This window comes from Solanum verrucosum, unplaced genomic scaffold, assembly GCF_900185275.1.
Source record: "Solanum verrucosum unplaced genomic scaffold, falcon-dt-bn FXZP01000187.1, whole genome shotgun sequence".
Classification (NCBI taxonomy): domain Eukaryota; kingdom Viridiplantae; phylum Streptophyta; class Magnoliopsida; order Solanales; family Solanaceae; genus Solanum; species Solanum verrucosum.
In genome coordinates, this window is record NW_026020413.1 from 617,929 (window position 1) to 639,579 (window position 21,651).

The following is a 21,651-nucleotide window of genomic DNA, read 5'->3' on the forward strand; positions in this document are numbered from 1 at the left end:
ACAATACCTATCTCTGGGAGGAAGAATAACAATGATCAATTCTGTCTTAGATGCTCTCCCTACTTATATTATGTCTCTCTTCCCCTTACCTGCAAAGGTGGAAGATAGATTAGATAAACTAAGGAGAGATTTTCTTTGGTTGGGCAACAAGGAAGGAAAGGGCATTCACTTAGTCAAATGGCAAACTGCCCAACTAAGCAAGAAATCAGGAGGTCATGGCATTAAGAATCTAGGTCTGCAAAATAGGTGCTTACTGTCAAAATGGCTATGGAGGTTTGGTAAAGAGGGGCAGGCTCTGTGGAAGGATGTTATTGTTAGCAAGTATGGACAAACTGATTCATGGACATCCAACACTGTGACCAGCACCTATGAGGTCTCAGGTTGGAGGTCTATCAAAAATTTGTGGCCAAAACTAGCGAGGAACATCTACTACAAGGTGGGTGAGGGGACTTGGATCCTTTTTTGGAAAGACAAGTGGATAGGACAGAACTCCCTTAAGGAGAATTTTGCAGATTTGTACTCTTTTTGAGACAACCCTGGAGCATCTATTACTGAGATGTGGTCTCAGCAAGGGTGGAATATAACCCTTAGGAGGCTCTTAAATGACTGGGAGGTGGATAGAGTAGCCAATTTACTGCAAAGGTTGGAAGATTTTCCGAGACTCAACACTAATCTTGATACAATCTGATGGAAACATGATAGGGATGGGGAATTTTCTGTTGGAAGAATGTACAAAAGGACCTGGCAACACACCCGGAGGGCATTTTTGGACCTTGGAAACAAATTTGAAAATCCAACACCCCAACCAAGATAAAGTGTTTCACATGGTCAGTGTGCAGAAGAGCATGTCTGACTCGGGAGAGACTGAAAAAAAGAGGATTTCATATTGTTTCTAGGTGCTTCTTTTGCCATGAGAAGGAGGAAACAAACAATCATTTGTTCCTTCACTGTAGAGTGACTTCCCAGATATGATATATGTTTCAAAGCATTATTCAAGATCATTGGTTGGTGCCTGAGCATACTGCTGACCTACTAAACTGTTGGATGAGAAGAGAGGGGAGTAAAACACAGAAAAAATGGTGGAATCTAGTTCCATCTTGCATATGTTGGTCAATTTGGAAGGAAAGAAACAATACGTGTTTTAAGAATATTACTAACCCAATGCAGATAGTTAAAGAAAACTGCATTAATACTCTATATTTTTGGTGTAAAGAAGAGGGTATATATGAAGTAGATCAGTTAGTAGATTTCCTAGGCTCTTTGTAATCATGACTACTTGGCCTTTGATTTTTTTTTGTTTGGTTGCCAGCATACCCTCATTGCTAATGAATACAACTTTACCATTCTAAAAAAAAAGAGTTGATAGTTGAGTGACCATCAAAGCTATTAACTCTCCTCTAAACGTACGTTGGGCCTATTTAAAAATTACATAAAAAGTACTATAATTTACAATAATTAACAATTTAAATTATTTTAAAATTATATTAAAATTTAATTGACTCTCTAAATTTTATCTATGTCATATAATGAGACAAAAATAATAGATATTGGGCTAGCACGGGCATTTGTGTCTAGTTTAAGAAAACACAGAAAATTCAAAAGAATAAATATTGACAAAATGTTCTTTGATTAATGTCTTTAAATATTTTTTTGAAGGGGTGTGTTATACCCTAATACGTAATTCATTTATATATTGGATTAGAGGGAGTAACTTCCGATCTACCAACATGGATTGTGATGCAGTAGTGGGACCATTTCATTCATAACTAGAGGTCTCGAGTTCAATCTCTGGTTGTGAATTGTGGAGAAAATTATGTTGAGAGCATCACCCATGAATGGGCTCTACATTGTGTGATTTAAATTTAGTCAGAACTCCAATGCAAATTTCGTACACTGAAAGAAAAATAAGAAATAAGGAGAAAAAACTCCTCAATCTAACAATCTATTTTTTAATTAAAAAGAACTCATTAAATAGGTAGCCTCCTTAAGAGTTTTCGTCCTCAAGACTTTGTTCCGAGATCTTTAGTTAATAGTAGAAAAAAATTGGGGAATCTTAATAGCTTAGTTGATTAGCTACCTAAATACTCATCTTATTGGTGAGGGTTTGATTCCTCACATTGTAATCTCCTTTTCCACCCCATTAAAAAAAAGAGTAGAAAAAATTGTCCATCTCATTACACTTTTATTGCTCTATATATAATATTATATGGATGAAAATCATTTTCACCCCTTCCCCTAACTTTGCTTTTAAAATCAATTTGCACCCTCAATTTTGAACAATAATCAAATTCTCCCTTTATTTTAATTAAATATTTAAAATGTCTATTATACCCTCTTTATCATAGCAGCTGAAGTTATGGCTAGAAACCTAAATCAACTTTTTAAGGATCACAATTTTAAGGGATTGAGATTACCAAAGTGGAGCCCAGAGATTAACCATTTATCTTATGCAGATGATACTATTTTGTTTTGTTCAGGACATTCTAATTCAATGAAAAAGATTATGAAGGTATTAAGGGGCTATGAAATGGTATCTGGACAGATGATTAATCTTGACAAGAGTCTATTCTATTTGCATGAGAAGGTACCAGTAGGAACTTGTAGACAAATAAGAAAGATTACAGACTACTCTCTTTTGGGGGTTGATATGTGTTGATATCCCATGTGCTGCAGTCTACGCCAATTCATGTTCTATCAGCTATGAACCCTCCAACTTGTGTCATTAACCAGCAGCATAGAATTTTGCAAAATTCTTTTGGGCAAATACAGCAAGGTCTAAGAATAAGCACTGGGTGGCATGGGATAAAATGTGCTATCCAAAAATTGAAGGGGGCTTGGGGTGGAGATCACTACATGATGTATCAAAGGCTCTCTTTGGTAAGCTCTGGTGGAACTTTAGAACTTCTACAAATTCATTATGGGCTACCTATATGTGGAACAAATACTGCAAGAAGCACCACCCTATTTTTGCTCAAGGATTTAGCACATCACATGTATGGAGAAAAATGACAGCAATCAGGGAAGAAATAGAACATGAAATCTAGTGGCAGGTTAAAGTTGGGAACTCTAGCTTCTGGTTTGACAATTGGACTAAACAAGGAGCATTGTACCACATAGAGGAAAATGCAAGGGAAGAAGAGGTGGAGGTTAAAGATTTTAGCACTACAGAGGGGTGGAATAGAGACAAGCTACTACAAAATTTGTCAACAGAATTGGCAGATTACATCATGGAGAACATTTCACCACCAAAAATCCAGTCTAGTAATGATGTAGCATGGTGGATGACACATTCACAAGTGAAATCAGCTTGGGAATTGATGAGAGCCAAACATGATCAAAGAAGGGACTATGAACTCATCTGGAATAAAGAACTACCATTTAAAATCAATTTCTTCCTATGGAGAGTGTGGAAGAGAAGAATAGCCATTGATGACAATCTTAAGAAGATGAAAATCAATATAGTTTCCAGATGTTGGTGTTGTGATAGAAAAGAGGAGGAAACAATTACTCATTTATTCTTAACAGCCTCTATAGCTACTAAACTATGGAGGTTTTTTGCTAATCATGCAGGAATTAACATAGAGGGGATGCACCTACAACAGCCCAAGCTGCATTACTTAAGAGTTACATGGAGACCCAGAAAAACACCAAGTAAATTGCAATACAGATGGTGCATGTCAAGGAAATCTAGGTCAAAGCTCCTTTGGTTTTTGTATTAGAGACAGTAGGGGTGATCTAATATATGCTAAAGCTAAAGGAATAGGTATTGCAACAAACATCGAAACAGAAACAATTGCTATTCTTTCAGCTCTTAGAGAGTGTTTGAAGAGAATGTTATGGAATGTTATAATTGAAACGGATTCACTAAGTCTCAAAAAGATCATTCTGAAGACTTGGAGGATTCCTTGGGAAATAATAGAAAAGGTGGAGGAAATACGGCAGCTACTTCAGCAGACTAGAGCAACAATTACCCATATCTTCCGAGAAGGTAATTGTTTGGCTGACTCCTTGGCTAATATAGCCATTGAATCACAAACAAATCACGAATATCACGCTTGGCAAGAGCTCCCTCTGGTGGGAAGGAAGATCATCAATTCAGATAAAGCACAAATTTCTAACTACAGGATCAAGACTCGCAGAATCACTCATAATGATACATAAAACAAAACAGAACAAATCACAAGATACGAGAAGCTAAACAAGAGACACAACAGTTTCAGAAGGAGCAAATACAACAAAGCGGTAAAGCAGGGTAAGAACACAATATAGTTGATTACAATGTATATCAAGGAAATGCAGCTTTGTTACACAGAGCCAAATACTAGCCTAGCAAACAAATACTCTTCAAGACCCGAAAGGGAGAAGAGCTATAGTACAGATATAAAGGATAGGTACTTAACAAAGGGACATCGAAGAGTTCACCTACAAGAAACCTCCAGTAGCTACTCTTCCTTCATCGGTCATTACCTAAAGATAAAAAGAGTTTCATTACGGAATTAAAAAATAAAAAATAAATAAGGAAGATGATATTGAAACCTAAAGCGTTTGATCTTGAAGAAGTGGACAAGCTTTCCACGATCTCACTCAGGCAGCAGAGAAGAAGGGGTTTTGTCAGATCACTTTCCTAAAAAGTGATGGTACCTTAGAGATAAGTGACATTTTTTAGCTTTTGGGCTGGATCTTTTAGATTAGGTCTTATTTAATTTATTTTGGTCTGAAGATATGGGCCATGGCTATGTATTTATCTTCTTATTGAATGAATAAAATGGCCACTGGCAGAAAATTCATATTAAAAAGAAAATACCCTTTCATTATCAATTTTTCGTTTACTTCTTTAAAAATCGTGATATTTTTTAAAAAAAAATTGGATTCACGTAACAAATTTCTCACAAGAGCATAAGCATTAACTTTTGAACAGTCTGAAACCTAAATAAGCGACAAAAAGATAAAAGTGATCAAAATAAGTCACTATTCTAGTAAGTAACTAAAATAGGCTTAGTGGAAGAAAAAATTATATTTTATGCAATATTCCAAACGTTTCCGTTAATCTCATAACGTGTATATTTTAATATATGACAGAACTATTTTTTACACTTTGTAAAACGAAATTATTTCTTACACTTTGTAAAGTGTAAGTTTTTTTACACTTTGTAAAGTGGAAGTTTTTCTACACTTTATAAAGTGGAAGAAAAAATTATGTTTTACAAAGAGGAATATTTTTCACGTTTTGCATTAAATTAAGTTTTGCAGTGTTTGTCATACAATTATATTGATTTGACATATCATAAAAACGGAAAAAATTATTACATTATGTAATTTTATTTTTTTATTCTGAAAACTCCTCCAAGCTCTATTTAAGGACGTTCAAACATAGTACCTTCAACATCTTTAGTCTTCTATTTTTCTTCATTTCAATCACACAAAAAAATGTCTTATAAACCAAAAGTTAGAGTTTCGATTTATTGGGATGGCGAAATTATACATGACGAAAATATCGTTTATTATAATTGTCCTCCCAAACACAATGCTAAATATTCAATTAATGTCCGATATCATAGATTTACTTCATCAATTTATAAAAGAATGGGTATAAATAGTACTAACTATAATTTGATTATAGTCGGAAAATACCCTAATTCATTTTTATCACAAGGACAAGTAAATTTTGGAGAGTGGATTATCTATAATGACGGATTGTTGACCAACTTTTTGAGGGTTCCAAATGACTACATAGATCAAATCAAGTTAACAATATTTGAAATCTATGTTAGGAAGGAGCCTAAGACTAGTCAACAACGTTCTCCTTTATCGGTCGATGTCCATCCCCGACTAGAAAATCGTAATAGCATTGATGGATTTCCAATAACTCAATCTACTGATTTTCCTAATACCTAATTTATATAATTTATAGGGTCGGGATTGTTGTGTTGTCGGGTAGTGCTACTCCAATCTTTCAAGATTTTGATATTTTAGTGTAGGGTCGCTTCAGTTGTCAGATTGGGACCATCAAATTAACATCTTCGAAGTGAAAAAACGTTTGGAAGATGAAGGTGTCCATGAAAGTGAAAGGGGAGAAGAAGAAAGTGAAAAGGTAAAGTAACTTTTCTTAAAGTGTAAGAAATAATTATGTTTTACAAGGTGTAAAAAATAATTATGTTATATATTAAAATATACACGTTATGAGACTAACGGAAAACGTTTGAAATATTGCATAAAAAAAATAAAATTCTTCTACTAAACCTATTTTAGTTACTTACTAGAATAGTGGCTTATTTTAGTCACTTTTATTTTTTTGTGGCTTATTTAGGTTCCGAACTCTCTTTTGAACGAAAAAAATTAAAATACTCTAATTAAGTATGCATAAGCTAATGACGTTCTATATATAATAAAGTAAATTAGCATATTAAAATATTAACTTTATTAATAATCAAAACTCTAATATTTATTTATACAAGTGAAATAACAGAGATTAATAACTATACAAAGATATTTCAATGTAGAAAATACAAATAATTAATTTAATTAAGATCAAAATTTTAAAGATTGTATTTATTTAGATTTTAAATTATTTAAACTATAATTTATGCAACACTCCATCAATGTCAATCAAAACTTGTTTACTTATATAGATAATAGAGAATATCCCTGTCGTTCTAAAAATAGTTATTTTAATTTACTTGTCTAATTTATAAAATTAAATAAAAATTAATATTTTTTTTCTATCCTCGGTATTAAATAACTACATAAAATATTAGTAGTCAAATTTAAAGTTTCAAAGCATTATTAATAATGTTAGTTTAGTAAATACGCCTCTAAATATTTTTTTAAAAAAGGATGTCATATCAGGAAGGGCCAAGTAATATAAAATGCATGGAGTAAGAAAGTGGAGAAAGACAAAAATATACGCATACATACACCCACGCTTAATACATATTATATTGCAATAACGGTCATAAAAATAATGTTAAATTTTGTGACAAATTCTTACAAATATTATTATTCTAATTGTAGTTTTAATGAACATTAAGAAAAATTATAACACCTAGATTAAAATAAATAATATATATATATATAAAATAGGGTAAAATGGGCAATGCATAGAGTAAAGAGGAGAGTTTGATTATGATTCAAAATTGAGAGGAGAGTTTAATTTTTAAAGCAAAATTGGGGGTGAAAATATATATATATAGGATCCACATAGATAGTAAATATGACTTTACTAAGGCACTTTTCAAATGTGCTAGTATACGCACTCGCACAATGCGCAGATAATATTAAATCAATATTTTTGATCATTTCATATTGGAATATCTCATTTGAGCATGTTAAAATCATATAACCTTGAAAAAAATGCAACTATTATATTATCTCTCAATAAAATATGGGGAAAAAATGTCTCAATTCTACCCCTACTCCCCACTCCCCTCATTTTTTTTTTAAAAATATTCTACTCTCCCCACACCTCCACAACCATTCCATGACCCTAATATGCCGACCTCTAATCCAATTTATACGAAAAAAATATTTGTGTAATTGTAAAAAAAAAGTTTTATTCTTCATTTTTTAAATTATATTATTCACATCTAAAGATATTAGATTGTTAATACCCCTCCCCCCCCCCCCCCCCCACCGGCCTCTAGCCAAAATTCATATGAGTGAAAATAATTTCTTCCATCTCTTCCGTTTAAAATTTATAAATAGTAATATGTTTATTATCTAATTCATTGTAATCTAAAAAAATAATCTCCAATACCCCATTTACATTTTTCTTTACTATATTTTAATTACTTTACTTTTCTATAATTTAACTTTGAATTAAATATTTTTTTTATGTTCAACGAATAAGCAGTTGAGTTTTATTTTCTGTTATACCAAAATATAAAAATTATGGACAGTGTGTGTGGTGGACATATAACTAGTAACTACTCATAAAAAAAACTACCATAAACGTGACTTTACAAGTTGCCATGGATATAAAAAAATAAGAAAAAGTAGGAAAAGGAGAATAAAATAAAGGATTAATTACCTAACTACACATCTTCTTTTTTTTTAATCTGCTACTATTTGGGAAAGAATTTGAGAGAAGAAAAATTGAAATTTGAATTGTTTGGAGGTATTATCTGGGAGAGATTGACATCGATTTGATTTGCATGATTGGGGGAACTGACATTTAATTTCCTTTTTAATCTCAACAGGGATAGAATGTAATTTGCTCTTTACACTGTGAGATTCCTAAAATTTTTACTAGATTAAATGAACAAAAAACACGTATAAGACCCATGTATAAACACTAATGTACATAAATCTAGAATTGATTTTGGAAGAGAGGTATTCATTTCACCTCAAACTAGGATAAGCAAGTAGGAAAGTTTAAGAGTGTAATTAAGATATTGGGACTAGGTTGAGTGTATTTTCTCTAGTATAAAATTGCAAGTTGATAAAACATTTCTCCAAATATTCAAATGATGTACGTATAGGGGCAAAAGAAAATTGAAGCAACGTGTAGTTAGCTCACCTTTGTCACAAAAAAAATACAAATAGATTTTGCCTTACAACCCATAAATTTGGTTATACATACATAATTAAAATGAGCCAAGCCCTAACATTCCTTTCAATATTAAGCTTTCACCGTCTTGATCAAATTATACTATCAACACCATCAGCAAAAGAAGGAAGAAGGAATCTAACTAAATTATAGCCGATTGATTAGGTTGAGAAAAAGGACGATGCTCCGTTTTATTAACAACTATGTTTCTCCTCCGGAGAAGGTTAATTTATTGTCTGATTTGAAGCTATGAACTTGAAGGTTCACATTAATCAAGCTTCAAGTTTAAGATATGCCTTGATGATTCCCATCATCTCACTTCCGGGAAATCGACCAAGACAACCTCTAGCAGCTGCTATTTCATTGAACTTGTCAACCAAATCACCAGCAAAAAACTGAAGCTTGTTATTTTTGTCTTCTTCAATCCTTGTACCAGTATCTACGTCTTCACCAGCTTGGACGGATGGAAGGGGAAATGGATCAAGAGAAATACCTGATAGGACAGATTCACCACCCAAAGCACTCACAAAGTCTTTTAAACTACATAATGCAAATGGCACTGGTTCAAAGCTGTGATCTCCATATTCTACAGGTGTGGAGTGGTCTCCAGTGATACAAAGGTAATAGCTAAACTTCCCAGTTGATTCCGCCTCCCAAAGAAGCCTAGCTAATTGACCTATAGCACAATCAACAGCTTCCAGTCCCTTCACTTTGAACACACTTGCTTTATCATGACCTGCATCGTCAATTGCCTGCAAATCCAACAATGAACATATAACAGGAGGAAGTAGAAAAACAGAGTTGATGTAAAACAGCATAAGAAAATTATACCAAACTTTCTAAAACAATCAAATGTCATTCCGCGATTCTTGTGTATGCTTTTGTTACTCTTAAGTCTAAGAAAATATGACCAATGGATAGATCTTTCCCAAATGAAACTTTTCTAACCAGCCTGACAAGCACCTCCGTATTTCTATAAACACATGCTGATCTTATCAGAAGCTTTCAACCTTACCCCCATGAGCTGTTATTTGAAAATTGATTGTCAACAATTGACGCATCATAAGAAAAAGCTAAATTGATTTTGATGTAAAACCTTAATGTGGAGGAACCCAAAATCATAGCCATCAAGTCGACCAGGCTTGTGCTCATCTTCCCCGGGCACAAAAACATTGGGACACGATTGCAGAGGTGCCGAGAGTGCCCTGGCTATGGCAGTTGCTTTTGATGTTAATAATGTCCTATAGTCTCCTGTCGCTCCAGGAGCTTCCAGAATATCGATCCCGAGTGACAAACCCAAGCCAGCAATAATCTTGGTAGGAGCTACCATGCATGGCCAGAGACCATGTATCTTTTCAAATGGAGCAACCTACAGCATAGAACAAATCAGAACTGAGAAATAAGGTTACAACCAGAAGAAAATGACTTTCTTCTTTCTAGCATGTCCTAAGCTGAATTGACTAGTGGAAAAGTTCCACATTAATATCATAACAATGCACACTGACCATGCAAAACACCCAAAAAAAAAAAAAAAACTCACACAGAGACACTTAAAATACACACTCTGCATACCTCAATTCTAATGCCGCATCCTCGTAAAAGAACCAGATTTGCTACATTCTTTCCTTCTGCTGCCCGTTTTGCATTCAATGGATGGGCAAGCAAAATGCGCGAGATTTCTTTAGACAGTTCATTGACAACTGCAGCTGTGTGCTTTGCTTCATCTGTATCATCAAGAGGGTTCGCTTGTAAAAGTAAGCGGTTGTCTTTCAATGGGTCAGTTCCCGATATATTTCCACTTAATTTTGGTCCCTTGACAACCACTCCACATCTATGCTCCGTAGCATACCTAAAATAAACATATATATTGCTCTTTTTCTTCACTAATAGATATTGTGTACAACTCATATTCCAGATGCAGTAGCAAAGAGCAACTTATAATAAAATTGTTTGCATACTATTTAAGTATGGATAGTACACTACTGAGAAACAGCAGTTCCTCTCATAAGAACACCTTTTGGGAAAAAAATTATCGAGCCTAGCATGTAGCAGACAAAGAAAAAGTATAACTGAACCCTGTTGGCTAACATATGATTATGCACATCAGTGATACATAAAGGACAAAGGAGGTCAGAGAAAAGGGACGGAATGTACCTGACTCTAATTTCATATTCAGGAAAAGAGGGCAACTTCATTCCATCCAATGCTGCACAAAGAATCGGCCCTTCTTCTTCAAAATGTCTATCAGCCCTCCGGCTAACAACTATTCCGGTTTCCTCATCCAGCGTAGCAAAGTTTGACTGGTATTGAAAATTGAAAAGGTAAAAAATATGCCAAAGATAACACTTTCACCTCATATACAAAGAGAAGTACCAAAAAGTGCAGTGAAATTTAAATCACAGAATAGGCTCAATGGTTAGCAAATGACAGTGTTGTGCATATATCTTGGTATTCATCTTAGAGTAGATGACAACAATTTCTCAGACCAATAACCCACTCCCAATTAACGTCTCAGATATTGTTCCCTCTCTCAAACTCGATAATAGAGAAAAGGCAGAATACATGATAATATTTGAGAATCCCTGTGTTTACTCAACCAAAACTCAATGTGCGGATAAGATAGCCAAGCAGGATATACAGTTATTGCTTGTAGTTCAAAGAACAATGACAGTGAGCAAGCTTGCTGTTTACTCAGTATGGTGTGTCCTGCGGTTCTTTTCGCTCTGTGTACCAGAGAAATCCTTCTTTTTTTTTTCCTTCAGAGTTCAGGGGCAGTTAGTTAACACCTATGTTTTGACCCACTTATCATGAATTCATTTTGTATAAAAGAAGTTCCTTTATGAAAGCTAAGCCTCACTCTTATGTCTACTTATGTTTAAACTCATGTGTTGGAAACTAAGGTCCTAGCAATTCCTTCGTTTTTTACGATTATGTAATGCTATTTGATTCATGTAGAGTTGGTCAGCTCATACTACCATACATATATAACACCTCTAAGAGACAAGGAAAGATTCATACCTTAAATGCAATATCTCCTGGTGACATTGCCAACCCAGCACCCATCGACTCAAATGCACCCCGACCTCGATAGTATACCCTAGGGTCATATCCAAGTAGAGAAAGATGCGCGGTATCACTTCCACAACCTAAGCCAACTTCAACAGGATCCATCAGACCATTAACTCCAGCAGATGCTATAGCATCCAAATTTGGTATTTTTGCCAATTGAAGTGGGGTTTTATAACCAAATCTTGGGAGAGATACATCTCCTACACCATCAATAAGCACAAAAGCAACTCTTCTCTTTGGCTGCTCCAAGTTAACCATACTTCCTCACAACTAAGGCTTATTAACTATCAGGGCTGAATGCCTCAAAACTCATAAATATCCAAACCTGTAAGTAATATATATATATATATAAGGAATCAAATTGAATTTCAGTAACATATTTATGAATTTTGCGTAGACAAACAAGAATCAACAACAATATTGAAATTTCAACAAAAAAAAAATATATTGCGCCAAATTGAATCACAAATCTATTTGTAGAACTGCAAGAATCGATCAATTGTTGTATTAAACCTACTGGTCAACTTACAATATCTATGATCTATCGGGCGCAGACCATTTCACAACACAAAAGATTGGCTGATACACTGGGACTGGGAGTGAAGATTTGGAGAGAGACAAGGCGGAGGCTTGAGGAAAATGGAAGCTCGAGCGGTTAAGGGGTTTTCTATATGGAAAGAGGGATTCTTTAAGAATAAAAATAATTTCTAAAATTTGTTATTCACTTGTTAATATATTTTTTTTAAAAATAGTTACTATAATATATTAATATTAACTTAATATTGCAGTACACAATTTTATTTGTTGTAGCATTATTGTTGGTGTAATATACCACGAATAATATAAAGAAGGAGAAATTATGCATGTAAGCAAACATGTATTAGTTAATTAGTTAATATAGCTATAGTTTGCCTTAATTATAATTTGTGACCAACTTTTAGCTATAATTATACGGCTCAGCTTTTTAGTTTTGTATAATTTGAAATTTGTTTAATATAATTTGTATAACTTTTGTATAATTCGAAATTTGTATAATCGTTTACACTTCAGATGTTTGTAATTGTATAAATTCGTTATTTCGAGTTTATACAAAAATAACTAAATTATACAAATGTACTCGTGAATTATACAAACCTGCAAACTATACAAACGAGACAGCTTAAACTGTAACTACATCCCGTAAATATGCAAACTATAGCTATGAGCATAATTAAGTTTATTATAGTGACTATTTGCGAAAGTTCCCCTATAAATTATAGTTGAAATAAAATGAACAAAAATGAATAAACAAATCTTTAGGCTGAGGCACGAATATCTCACTCTCTTTAAGGAGATTCAAACTCACTGCAGCATAATCTACACCGATCTAGCAGTATCACTCTTGACTGTCCCCTCCAGGATACAACAGTTCAACAATGTGTACAACTCCAAATTGGTTGAAGAGTACAAAACTCCACAACAGAAACACTTTCCCTCAACATATAATTACTCTCATTTGTATAGTGAATATAGTTGAAGAGTTAAAATATTTTCTTTGTCTCAACTCTCTCTTTCACTACACTAACTCAATATACACAATATAATACTACTCATCTTTTTCACTCTATATTTTCTTGTACATCTCTTCCTTCTTCTTCCTAACACAAAGGAAGACCACACTATTTATAGGTGATGAATTTTTCTTTGTAATGAATAGGAAGATAGTAGGTAGTAAATTTGCCAAATGAATGGCTCAAATGTTCCATAAGTTACAAGACATAAAGATAGAATAATGGGTGAAACGAAGAGTTGGTGGTTACATAAGTTACTAAAAACTAGTGATCACTTTCTTCCACAATTGATGAGAGTAAAAAGGCACAAATGTAATGTCCACCAATAGAAATAACATGATATATAATGTGACATATAATATATTTTATTAATATTAAAACATCACATCAACAATTATAATATTAATGATTCTGACCTAGACTCTCCATACCTAGAGCTCGAACTCAACACCTCTGGTTAACGGTGAAGTAGTCACTTAACTAGTTTAAGAAGGAACAACATTTCTGACAATTCTAACCCAAAAAAAAAAAAAAACCATTTCTGACAATTGCCAACTAACAAGGTTTACTTGATAAAGCAAAGATTAAAGATTATAAAGCAAAGATTCTCAATAATTGTCTAGTGGATATAATTCATATACACACAATTCTCACATCATTTATTTAGAAATATTAAAGAATATCAACAACGAAAATATTGCGCAAACTAATGACAAACAAGTAACAGAACAGTCATCAGGATTATGCATTGAACCAAGATGTTGACAACATAATGATAAACAAATAAAAAAAAACACAAAAATAAAACTTGGGTATGAAAAGTAAAACACTTTTTAATGATAAAAGGAAAAAGGGTCTGAAAAATACTCTAACTTTGGTCGAAATTGATGTTATGATACCGAACTTTATGGAGGACCTTTTACCCCCTGCACTATTTAATAGTGTATTTTAAAGGTATATATGTGTCCACGTGGACACATTACTATTTAAAATGATGCAATATTTATGATGTCCACGTAGGCACATATATATCTTTAAAATACACTATTAAATAGTACAGGGGGGTAAACGGTCCTTTCCAAAGTTTGGTATCGTAACAACAATTTCGACCAAAGTTAAAGTATTTTTCAGACCCTTTTCCATGATAAAATTGAGAGTTTTTATTTCCTAAACAGATAAAACACCAAAGATTCTTGAATTTGAAATGGTGAAATCAAAAGGGTGTTTGAGAAACAATTAAAACAAAAACAAACAAAAAACACAACAGACAGAAAAAACCACAAAATCAAGAATTCGGGCATGAAAAATAAGACTTAACTTTTAGGGAAAAAGGTTCGAAATATATCCGAACTTTGACTGAAATTGTTGTAACAATCTCAAACTTTAGGCAGGGGGTAATAGGTACTGCCAGAAGTTTGGTATTGTTACAACAATTTCAGTCAAAATTCAGATATATTTCAGACCTTTTTTCTCAACTTTTAAAGATATAGTTTAGAGCTTTGTACCATTTTAGATCAATAAACACAACAAACTCCAATGGATTCTTGAAATTCATATGGTGAAATCAAAAGGGTATTCTACATTTTTTTTTTATCAATAGGTGTTACAAATAAGAAGTTTATACTTCATGAAAAAATAAGAATAACTATATATATTTACCTATTGATACATTAACATTTGGTAAGACTTTCATCTCAACATTTCTATCTGAATCTCTCTCAAGGACATGCAAAATTCATATATTATATTGAAGTTTAGTTCCTTTTTTTTTCTATTTGTGATTCTTCTGGTCTCACACACACAAAAAAAATATGACTTTTTAAAGGTTCTTGGATGTTCACTCTGCCACTAATGATTTGGGTTTTGTATTTTTCGATAACTAATAGAACTAAATTTAAAATAAAAACTTTATATATCTATTCAACTAAATATAGAAATCGGAGAAAAATTATTAAAGATCAAGAGAAATAGAGAAAAAAAACATAGAAAGACTAAAACTTTGTAAATCAAATCTAAAAATTGAAGAGAAAGATAAAGGAATTACAAATTATTAACTTGTAGTAGAAGAGTAGTATGGAATATGACATGAATGATGAAGGTGAGTGGAAGATGGTATTGGATGCAACTCACAATACGAGGTGGAATAAAGGGCAACAAAAGAAATGACAAAAATGCCCTTAATATTTAGGGTTTTTATATAATTTTTTTAAAATAAAAATAATTTATAATATTATTTACTTGTTAATATTTTTACAAAAATAGTTTTAATATTACATTAGTACTAATTATATGGTGATCCTATTAACTTAATGTTTTGGTATACTTTTATTTGTTATCATATTGTGATATTATTTTGATAGCTATAATCAACTAGGTATCGATTTTACCATTGATAATTTGATTTATCATATTTGAGATCTATTATTTGTAATTATTTAAAAATATTTTTAAATAAATAAGTAGAATTTTATATCAAAATTACTAGATAATTTTATATATGTAGAATTTGTGGACATTTAAATTTCTTTTCAATCATAAATTGGATTATTAATTACTTCTTAAATGGTTGTTGAAAGGAGAGCAGTGATAAAGTATATTCCAAAAATGCAATAAGATCATGACAATTTTGTTATAATAGATGATAGCTTATGTATTGATATTGAATGATGAATGGTTAATTTTTAATTTGATTTGAAAAAAAAATTATTTTTAATTAGAATTAAAGAAAAAATATTCTTAAAAAGAGATCTCGAAATATCATAATTAAATGGTTATGAAAAAATTGTTTTAATCAAAAGTTCTGTACTAATCACATCACATGATTCATTCCATCCTTACATTAACTTTTTATTACATTTATCACATAAAATACTACTTATCCAGTGTTGGGTTTCATGTGCTTTTATCAAGTTATTCTTCTTTTTTTTAATTTATGTAATTTGATTTATAATTATTAGGTTTTTGAAAGTGTCCATATATATATATATATATATATATATATATATTAAAGCAAGGACTAAAACACTAAAAAAAAAAGACAAGTAGCTAGTAAAATTTTGTCATGTGTATAAGTTTAGAATAAATCTAAAAAAAATGGAGTTTGAAAATATTAAAATTAATAATTATGAACATATGAAAAAGACAGAGAAAATTTAAGAATAAAAGGTAATTTTAATTCAATATATATATATATCTTCAAATATAAAAATAACGAGACTTATTTTGAAGATATACATACTTGTCTTCTATTTATCTATATGATAAAAGGAGGGTAATTTGCAATGTGGTTAAATTAAGTGGAAGCTATTGAAAAGCCATTTGATAATTTAAAAAAATAAATAAATATTGTAATAAATTTTTTGAACTGTTAATTTTGAATTAAAATATATGTAGAAATGATGGTATGCTATCAAACTCTTATTTTTTTCTTAATGGAGTTCTAAATGGACTCTTTTAAAAATATTTATCGTGTATATATAGATTGCTTTTTAACCAAATATATTTGTTAAGTTTGAAATTAAAATATAATATCATCTCAAAGATAAACTTAGACATTTCGAAAAATAAAAATGATTAGATGTTTTCTAACTCACAAAAACATAAATTTACCCAAATTTCATGTACTAACAGAAGATATAAATCAGAGTTCTAAGTAGTATTTCTTCGAGGAAAATCCTATTTTTGTATACTAATTTCAATAATAAATACAAAATATATAGATTAATCATGTATTAAATTGTATGTTCATGATTGCATTTTATAGTAATTTATTTTATTTATTTATTACTCTTGTTTTGGCGCAAAGTTTAAGGCAATAAAGATTTTTTTTTTAATATTGTAATTTTAAATCAAACATATGTCAAATATATCAAAAATCCTTTAATTTTGTGTCTTATACATGTCATGTGAAAAATTAGAATTAAGAAGTTGCTAAGAATAAATTATAATTTTTTTTTAAAAAAAAAGGGACTAAGAAAAAAGTAGGACAAATAAGTTGAAACAGAATGGAGTATTTGATTTTTGTGTAAGGTAAAATAACCAAAAATAAAGATTTGTCTTGAAAAAGTTCAACAAAATGTATTGTAAAACTAAAAGTGTACCTTATTATATCTATAGAATAATATTTTGATATTATAATATAATCAGGGGTGTTCATAGTTCGATTTGAATTGGTTATTGGTTAAATTCAAAATCCAACAAATTTAGTCAGTTTTTAAATTTCCAAAATCAAATAAAAAAATAATCATCAGTCTGGTTATTGTCGGTTTGATTCAATTTCGTTCGATTATTTTATTTTAATTTTCAGTTTGAAAGTAATAAGTTTGTTAAGCGCATAGACATTTCGATAGACACATACACCTTGTAAATGAACAATCCACAGAAAAGCTAATGTAGATTCAATTAATCACTTAAGCAATACTAGAGTTATTATTACATGAACAAAGTGATTCAATTAAGAGAAAGTGTGAAGATTAAAGTAATGAATTTTGATGGACTTGGATTTAAGATTTTAATAGTTGGGCTAAAATTTAAGTGTTTGGATTGAGAAAATGGTAAAGCAGAAGACTTAGGCTAATTAAATTTAGCAAAATACTTATATTTTATTTATGAATGATAGTCATAAAAATTTTATATATAATTTCTCGGTTTGATTTGGTTATTTTTACGATTTTTTTTAGTAAAATCAAAACCAAATCAAATAGTATCAATTTTTAAAATTTAAAATCAAACCAAACCAAATATTGGTTTTTTTATTGATTTGACTTGGATTTTGGTTCGATTTAATTTTTTAACCATAACCATGAACATTCCTGATTATAACAAAGAAAGTTGTGTACTAATAATACTAATTTAACATACTCAAATAAGTACATTAATAAGTTTTTATAAGTAATATTTACCTTTACAAGTAAATAATAAATATTAGTTAATTTTAATTGAAAACTTTTTATAATAATACTAAATTAACATGCTCAAATAAATACAACCACATTATTAAAATTGACTCATATTTTAAAATCGTAAATTGGTCCACAGTTAATCAGATGTGCGAAGAAAAAAAAGAATAAAACTTGATTGGATCTCTATCTGAAAGAAGGGAATCTTAGTAGTTCAGTTGAGTAACTATCTGAACTCTCACCACCTTATTGGTGAGAGTTTGATTCTGCATATTGTAATCCTCTCTCCATTTTCCCTATCCCTAGGGGTGTACAAAATCGAACCGAAAATCAAACCAAACCGCAAACCGAGTCAAACCAAAAAAAATAATCCGACTAGTGGTTGGTTTAACTTGGTTTGGTGTTGGAAAAAAAATCCGACTATATGTGGGTTGGTTTGATTTTAACTAAAAAAAACCAACCCGATATTATATATATAATTTTAAAAATATTATTTTATACATGAAAATATTTACTTTGATATAATTTTTAAATATTTCTTATACTTTTTCATAGTTTTTATCTTTAATATATTATTTCAAGTTTGAAACTTAGAATTTTGAATGGTTCCATAAAGATTATAGTCCATAGATGTTGGTAATTATAATAAAACTTAAATCAAAATCAAATTAATACTAATACAAAAAGAAAATTAATTTAACACTAAGAATGACAATAATATTGAATATTTGTTCTTTGGTTTTACATTGGTTTAGACAATTAAAGTACATAATCTAATTTTAATTTCCTTTAATATTTAGTCATGTAACTAATACTTATTAAACTTATTTTAACATGATTTAGTACTTTTAAATTATGATCATTTTCATTATGACTTGTTAATTTGCAATATTTGTTTTAAATGATTTTATTATTATTATTATTTATTTATTTTTGGATATTTTAGTGTCATTAATCATATCATTGTTTGTGTTGTATTCTTAAGAAACACCTTAGATAGTTGTATTTTGGTAGGACTGAAGAAATATTTGAAGTACAAGTAAATTATATGTTTGTATGAATACTTTAGCGGAGAAACCCGAAAACCCGAAAAAATCCAAAAAAACCCGAGGTTGAAAAATCCGAGTTTTATTGATTTGGTTAATAGATTTAAAAATTCGACACAAATGATTTGGTTTGATATTTGAAAAACCCGAACCAACCCGACCATGTACACCCCTACCTACCCCCAATTTTGCCCCAAGACTTGGGCTGTCCCTCAATTAAATCTAGAATCAAATGTTCCTAGGCCCTAGATGGAAAAGCCAAGGATTGCAACAACCTTGAATAGGAGTACATGTCCCCCCCTTGTTTTTTTGACAAACATCACAAGCATGTACCCATTCTTTGACATCTTTAAGCAAAAACTAAGCCAATTGAAAATTATTCTTACTCTTTGTACATTTTACTAGAGTTGGACACACAAAAATCAGAAGTTATGTACAATTTACTAAAGTTGAACACAAAAAATTTATAAATGTTTGGAGAAAATAGGGGGTGCAATGCATTGGCCATTGCACCCAACTTCAATGTGATGAACGACGTGACACTCATTGCTTTCATGTTGGACGTCGTGAAGATCACGTCGCAACTTAAGGGAATCTAGAAATAAGAATTTTATCCACGTGTAGAAACACAATGGAGTGATATATTAGACGTATTTACACGTCTTTTCACTGCACATATGTAATTTATTTTTATATGAATTAGTAGCAAATACACCTTATTTTTATGTTAATGGTGAGATATTCGACTAATTTTGGCTATTTCTACAACGTAGGTGTTTTTGGAGAGTTGAAAACCCTAGAGAATTTTGTCCAAGACCTAGAAGCAAAAGCCATTGTAATCAATGTAGTGATCATAGCTAAAAAAAAAATTGAGTCATGAATGCAAATTAATTTATGTAAAGAAATATCTATGGATTTTTACTTAGATTTTACTTCTTATATTTCTTATAAACTTTTCACCTAACTAAACCTTATAGATATTTAGATAGTCTTTATATAATTCAAAGACATTATAATCATCTCATTAAAAGGGTGATAAATGATTATATGTTGGTAAAAAATGAAAAATAAAAACGATTAAGTTTCTTAAAATAGAAAAGTGAACCAAATCAACGACAACTAAATCGCTAAATATATATTATATAATTTGATTTGATATAGTAAATCACCCTTGTATTTATATCACAAAGATAGAGATAAAATTTACGTATGTAGTTGGTGATACTTAAAACCGAATCCAACAGGTACTACATCAATAGTGCTTGTTATTTTCTGTCTTTTAGCTGATTTGGAGTTTAATAGATAATTAGTATTGACGATTAGTTAGATATATCATGAAAGCCGTCTTAGCTCAGTGGTAGAGCGCGTGGCTTTTAACCACGTGGTCGTGGGTTCGATCCCCACAGACGGCGGGAATTATTTTTTTTTGGTTTTTTCGTCTTTCATTTTTTATTTATTTATTTCCTTTTTGGGTCTTTCTTTTCCTTTTAGTTCCTTTTGCATCTTTATAAAATTTAGAATCACCATTTTTGTTAATCATCAAAATAATTTTAAACTGATTTTTTTTTTTTGTTTTTGTCTATTTGGTCCTCCTTTTGTTTCCTTTTTCTTCTTCTTTAAATTTAGAATCACTATTTTTTTTAATAGAAAAGGTATATGAGGAGGAGTGATCATAAATAGCTATAGTTTAGATCATAATTATAAATAGTATAGTTATGCTTTATCTAATTATAAGCCATAGCAACAATACTCAACTATAAGAATTTATCTAGAAAAGTCATTGAATTTTATTTTGTATAAAAAAAAAATCACTCAATTTAGGTTTTTGTATTAATAAAATCACTCAACTTAAATCGTTGTATCAATAAAATCAAGAGTGAATTTATAAATTCCATTCTTTTAAGTGTAGTGCCAGATAACGTAACTCATTCAATGAAATCTTTGACTTGTCAAATTTTGCAAAATATATATTACTTCATCCAGAATTGGAGTAATATTATAAATTTTCTTTACTTAATCCCGTGAATTTGTTGTTCACGTAAGTCATCTATTAAATAATTAGTTCAGCTAAAATGCGTTGGGATTAAAATTAAGAATAACATATAGGAGCTTTATTTGGCTTGTCTTGGCGATGATCTTTGTTGATTGAGTTGCAATCCCGTCATAGATTGTCAAATTATTAACTTGAATAGTCCTTAATTAGTATGAATTGAGCAATTTTGATTTTTATATTTATTAAAAGTTAATACATTTAGTTAGTTCATTAGCTTTGACGAGAATTATGAGGGAAAAGGAAGATGAAGGGAATTTACGTTTAGAGGTATATTATGGTAGACAAGTCAAAAAAATATTAAGAGTGATTCTGTTGATAAAAAAAAGTCTGATTTTATTGATACAAAATAAAATTCAATAATTTTACTAGATAAATTCTCAAAGTTGAGTGACCTTTTGAGATATTAACTCCAACTTTAAATAGGAGGGACAAATAAAGGCGAGCAACCCCATCCAACCTCTATATTGATGCAACATGTGTTTATGAATCT

General features: G+C 30.7%; 1 protein-coding gene and 1 non-coding gene across 2 annotated transcripts; one reads left to right on the plus strand and one right to left on the minus strand.

The window, feature by feature from the left end:
- Positions 1-8,526: 8,526 nt before the first annotated feature.
- On the minus strand, positions 8,527-12,271 carry LOC125840732 (uncharacterized). The gene is made up of 6 exons (XM_049519704.1): positions 12,144-12,271; positions 11,564-11,939; positions 10,700-10,845; positions 10,118-10,394; positions 9,642-9,914; positions 8,527-9,297 (listed from the first exon to the last, which is right to left on the minus strand). Exons 2-6 carry the CDS (start codon positions 11,870-11,872, stop codon positions 8,818-8,820), a joined length of 1,485 nt encoding a protein of 494 aa, XP_049375661.1. The 5' UTR covers positions 11,873-11,939; positions 12,144-12,271; the 3' UTR covers positions 8,527-8,817.
- Positions 12,272-20,448: 8,177 nt separating this feature from the next.
- TRNAK-UUU (transfer RNA lysine (anticodon UUU)) lies at positions 20,449-20,520 on the plus strand. The gene has a single exon. It is a non-coding gene; the product is annotated as a tRNA-Lys (tRNA).
- The last annotated feature ends 1,131 nt before the right edge of the window (positions 20,521-21,651 follow it).

Coding starts and splice junctions, on each gene's coding strand:
- LOC125840732 (XM_049519704.1), bottom strand. CDS start 11,872: ATGGTTAACTTGGAGCAGCCAAAGAGAAGAGTTGCTTTTGTGCTTATT. Junction 9,915..10,117: donor GATGCGGCATTAGAATTGAG/GTATGCAGAGTG, acceptor TCTATGCTGTAG/GTTGCTCCATTTGAAAAGAT. Junction 9,298..9,641: donor TTGGGTTCCTCCACATTAAG/GTTTTACATCAA, acceptor TTGGATTTGCAG/GCAATTGACGATGCAGGTCA.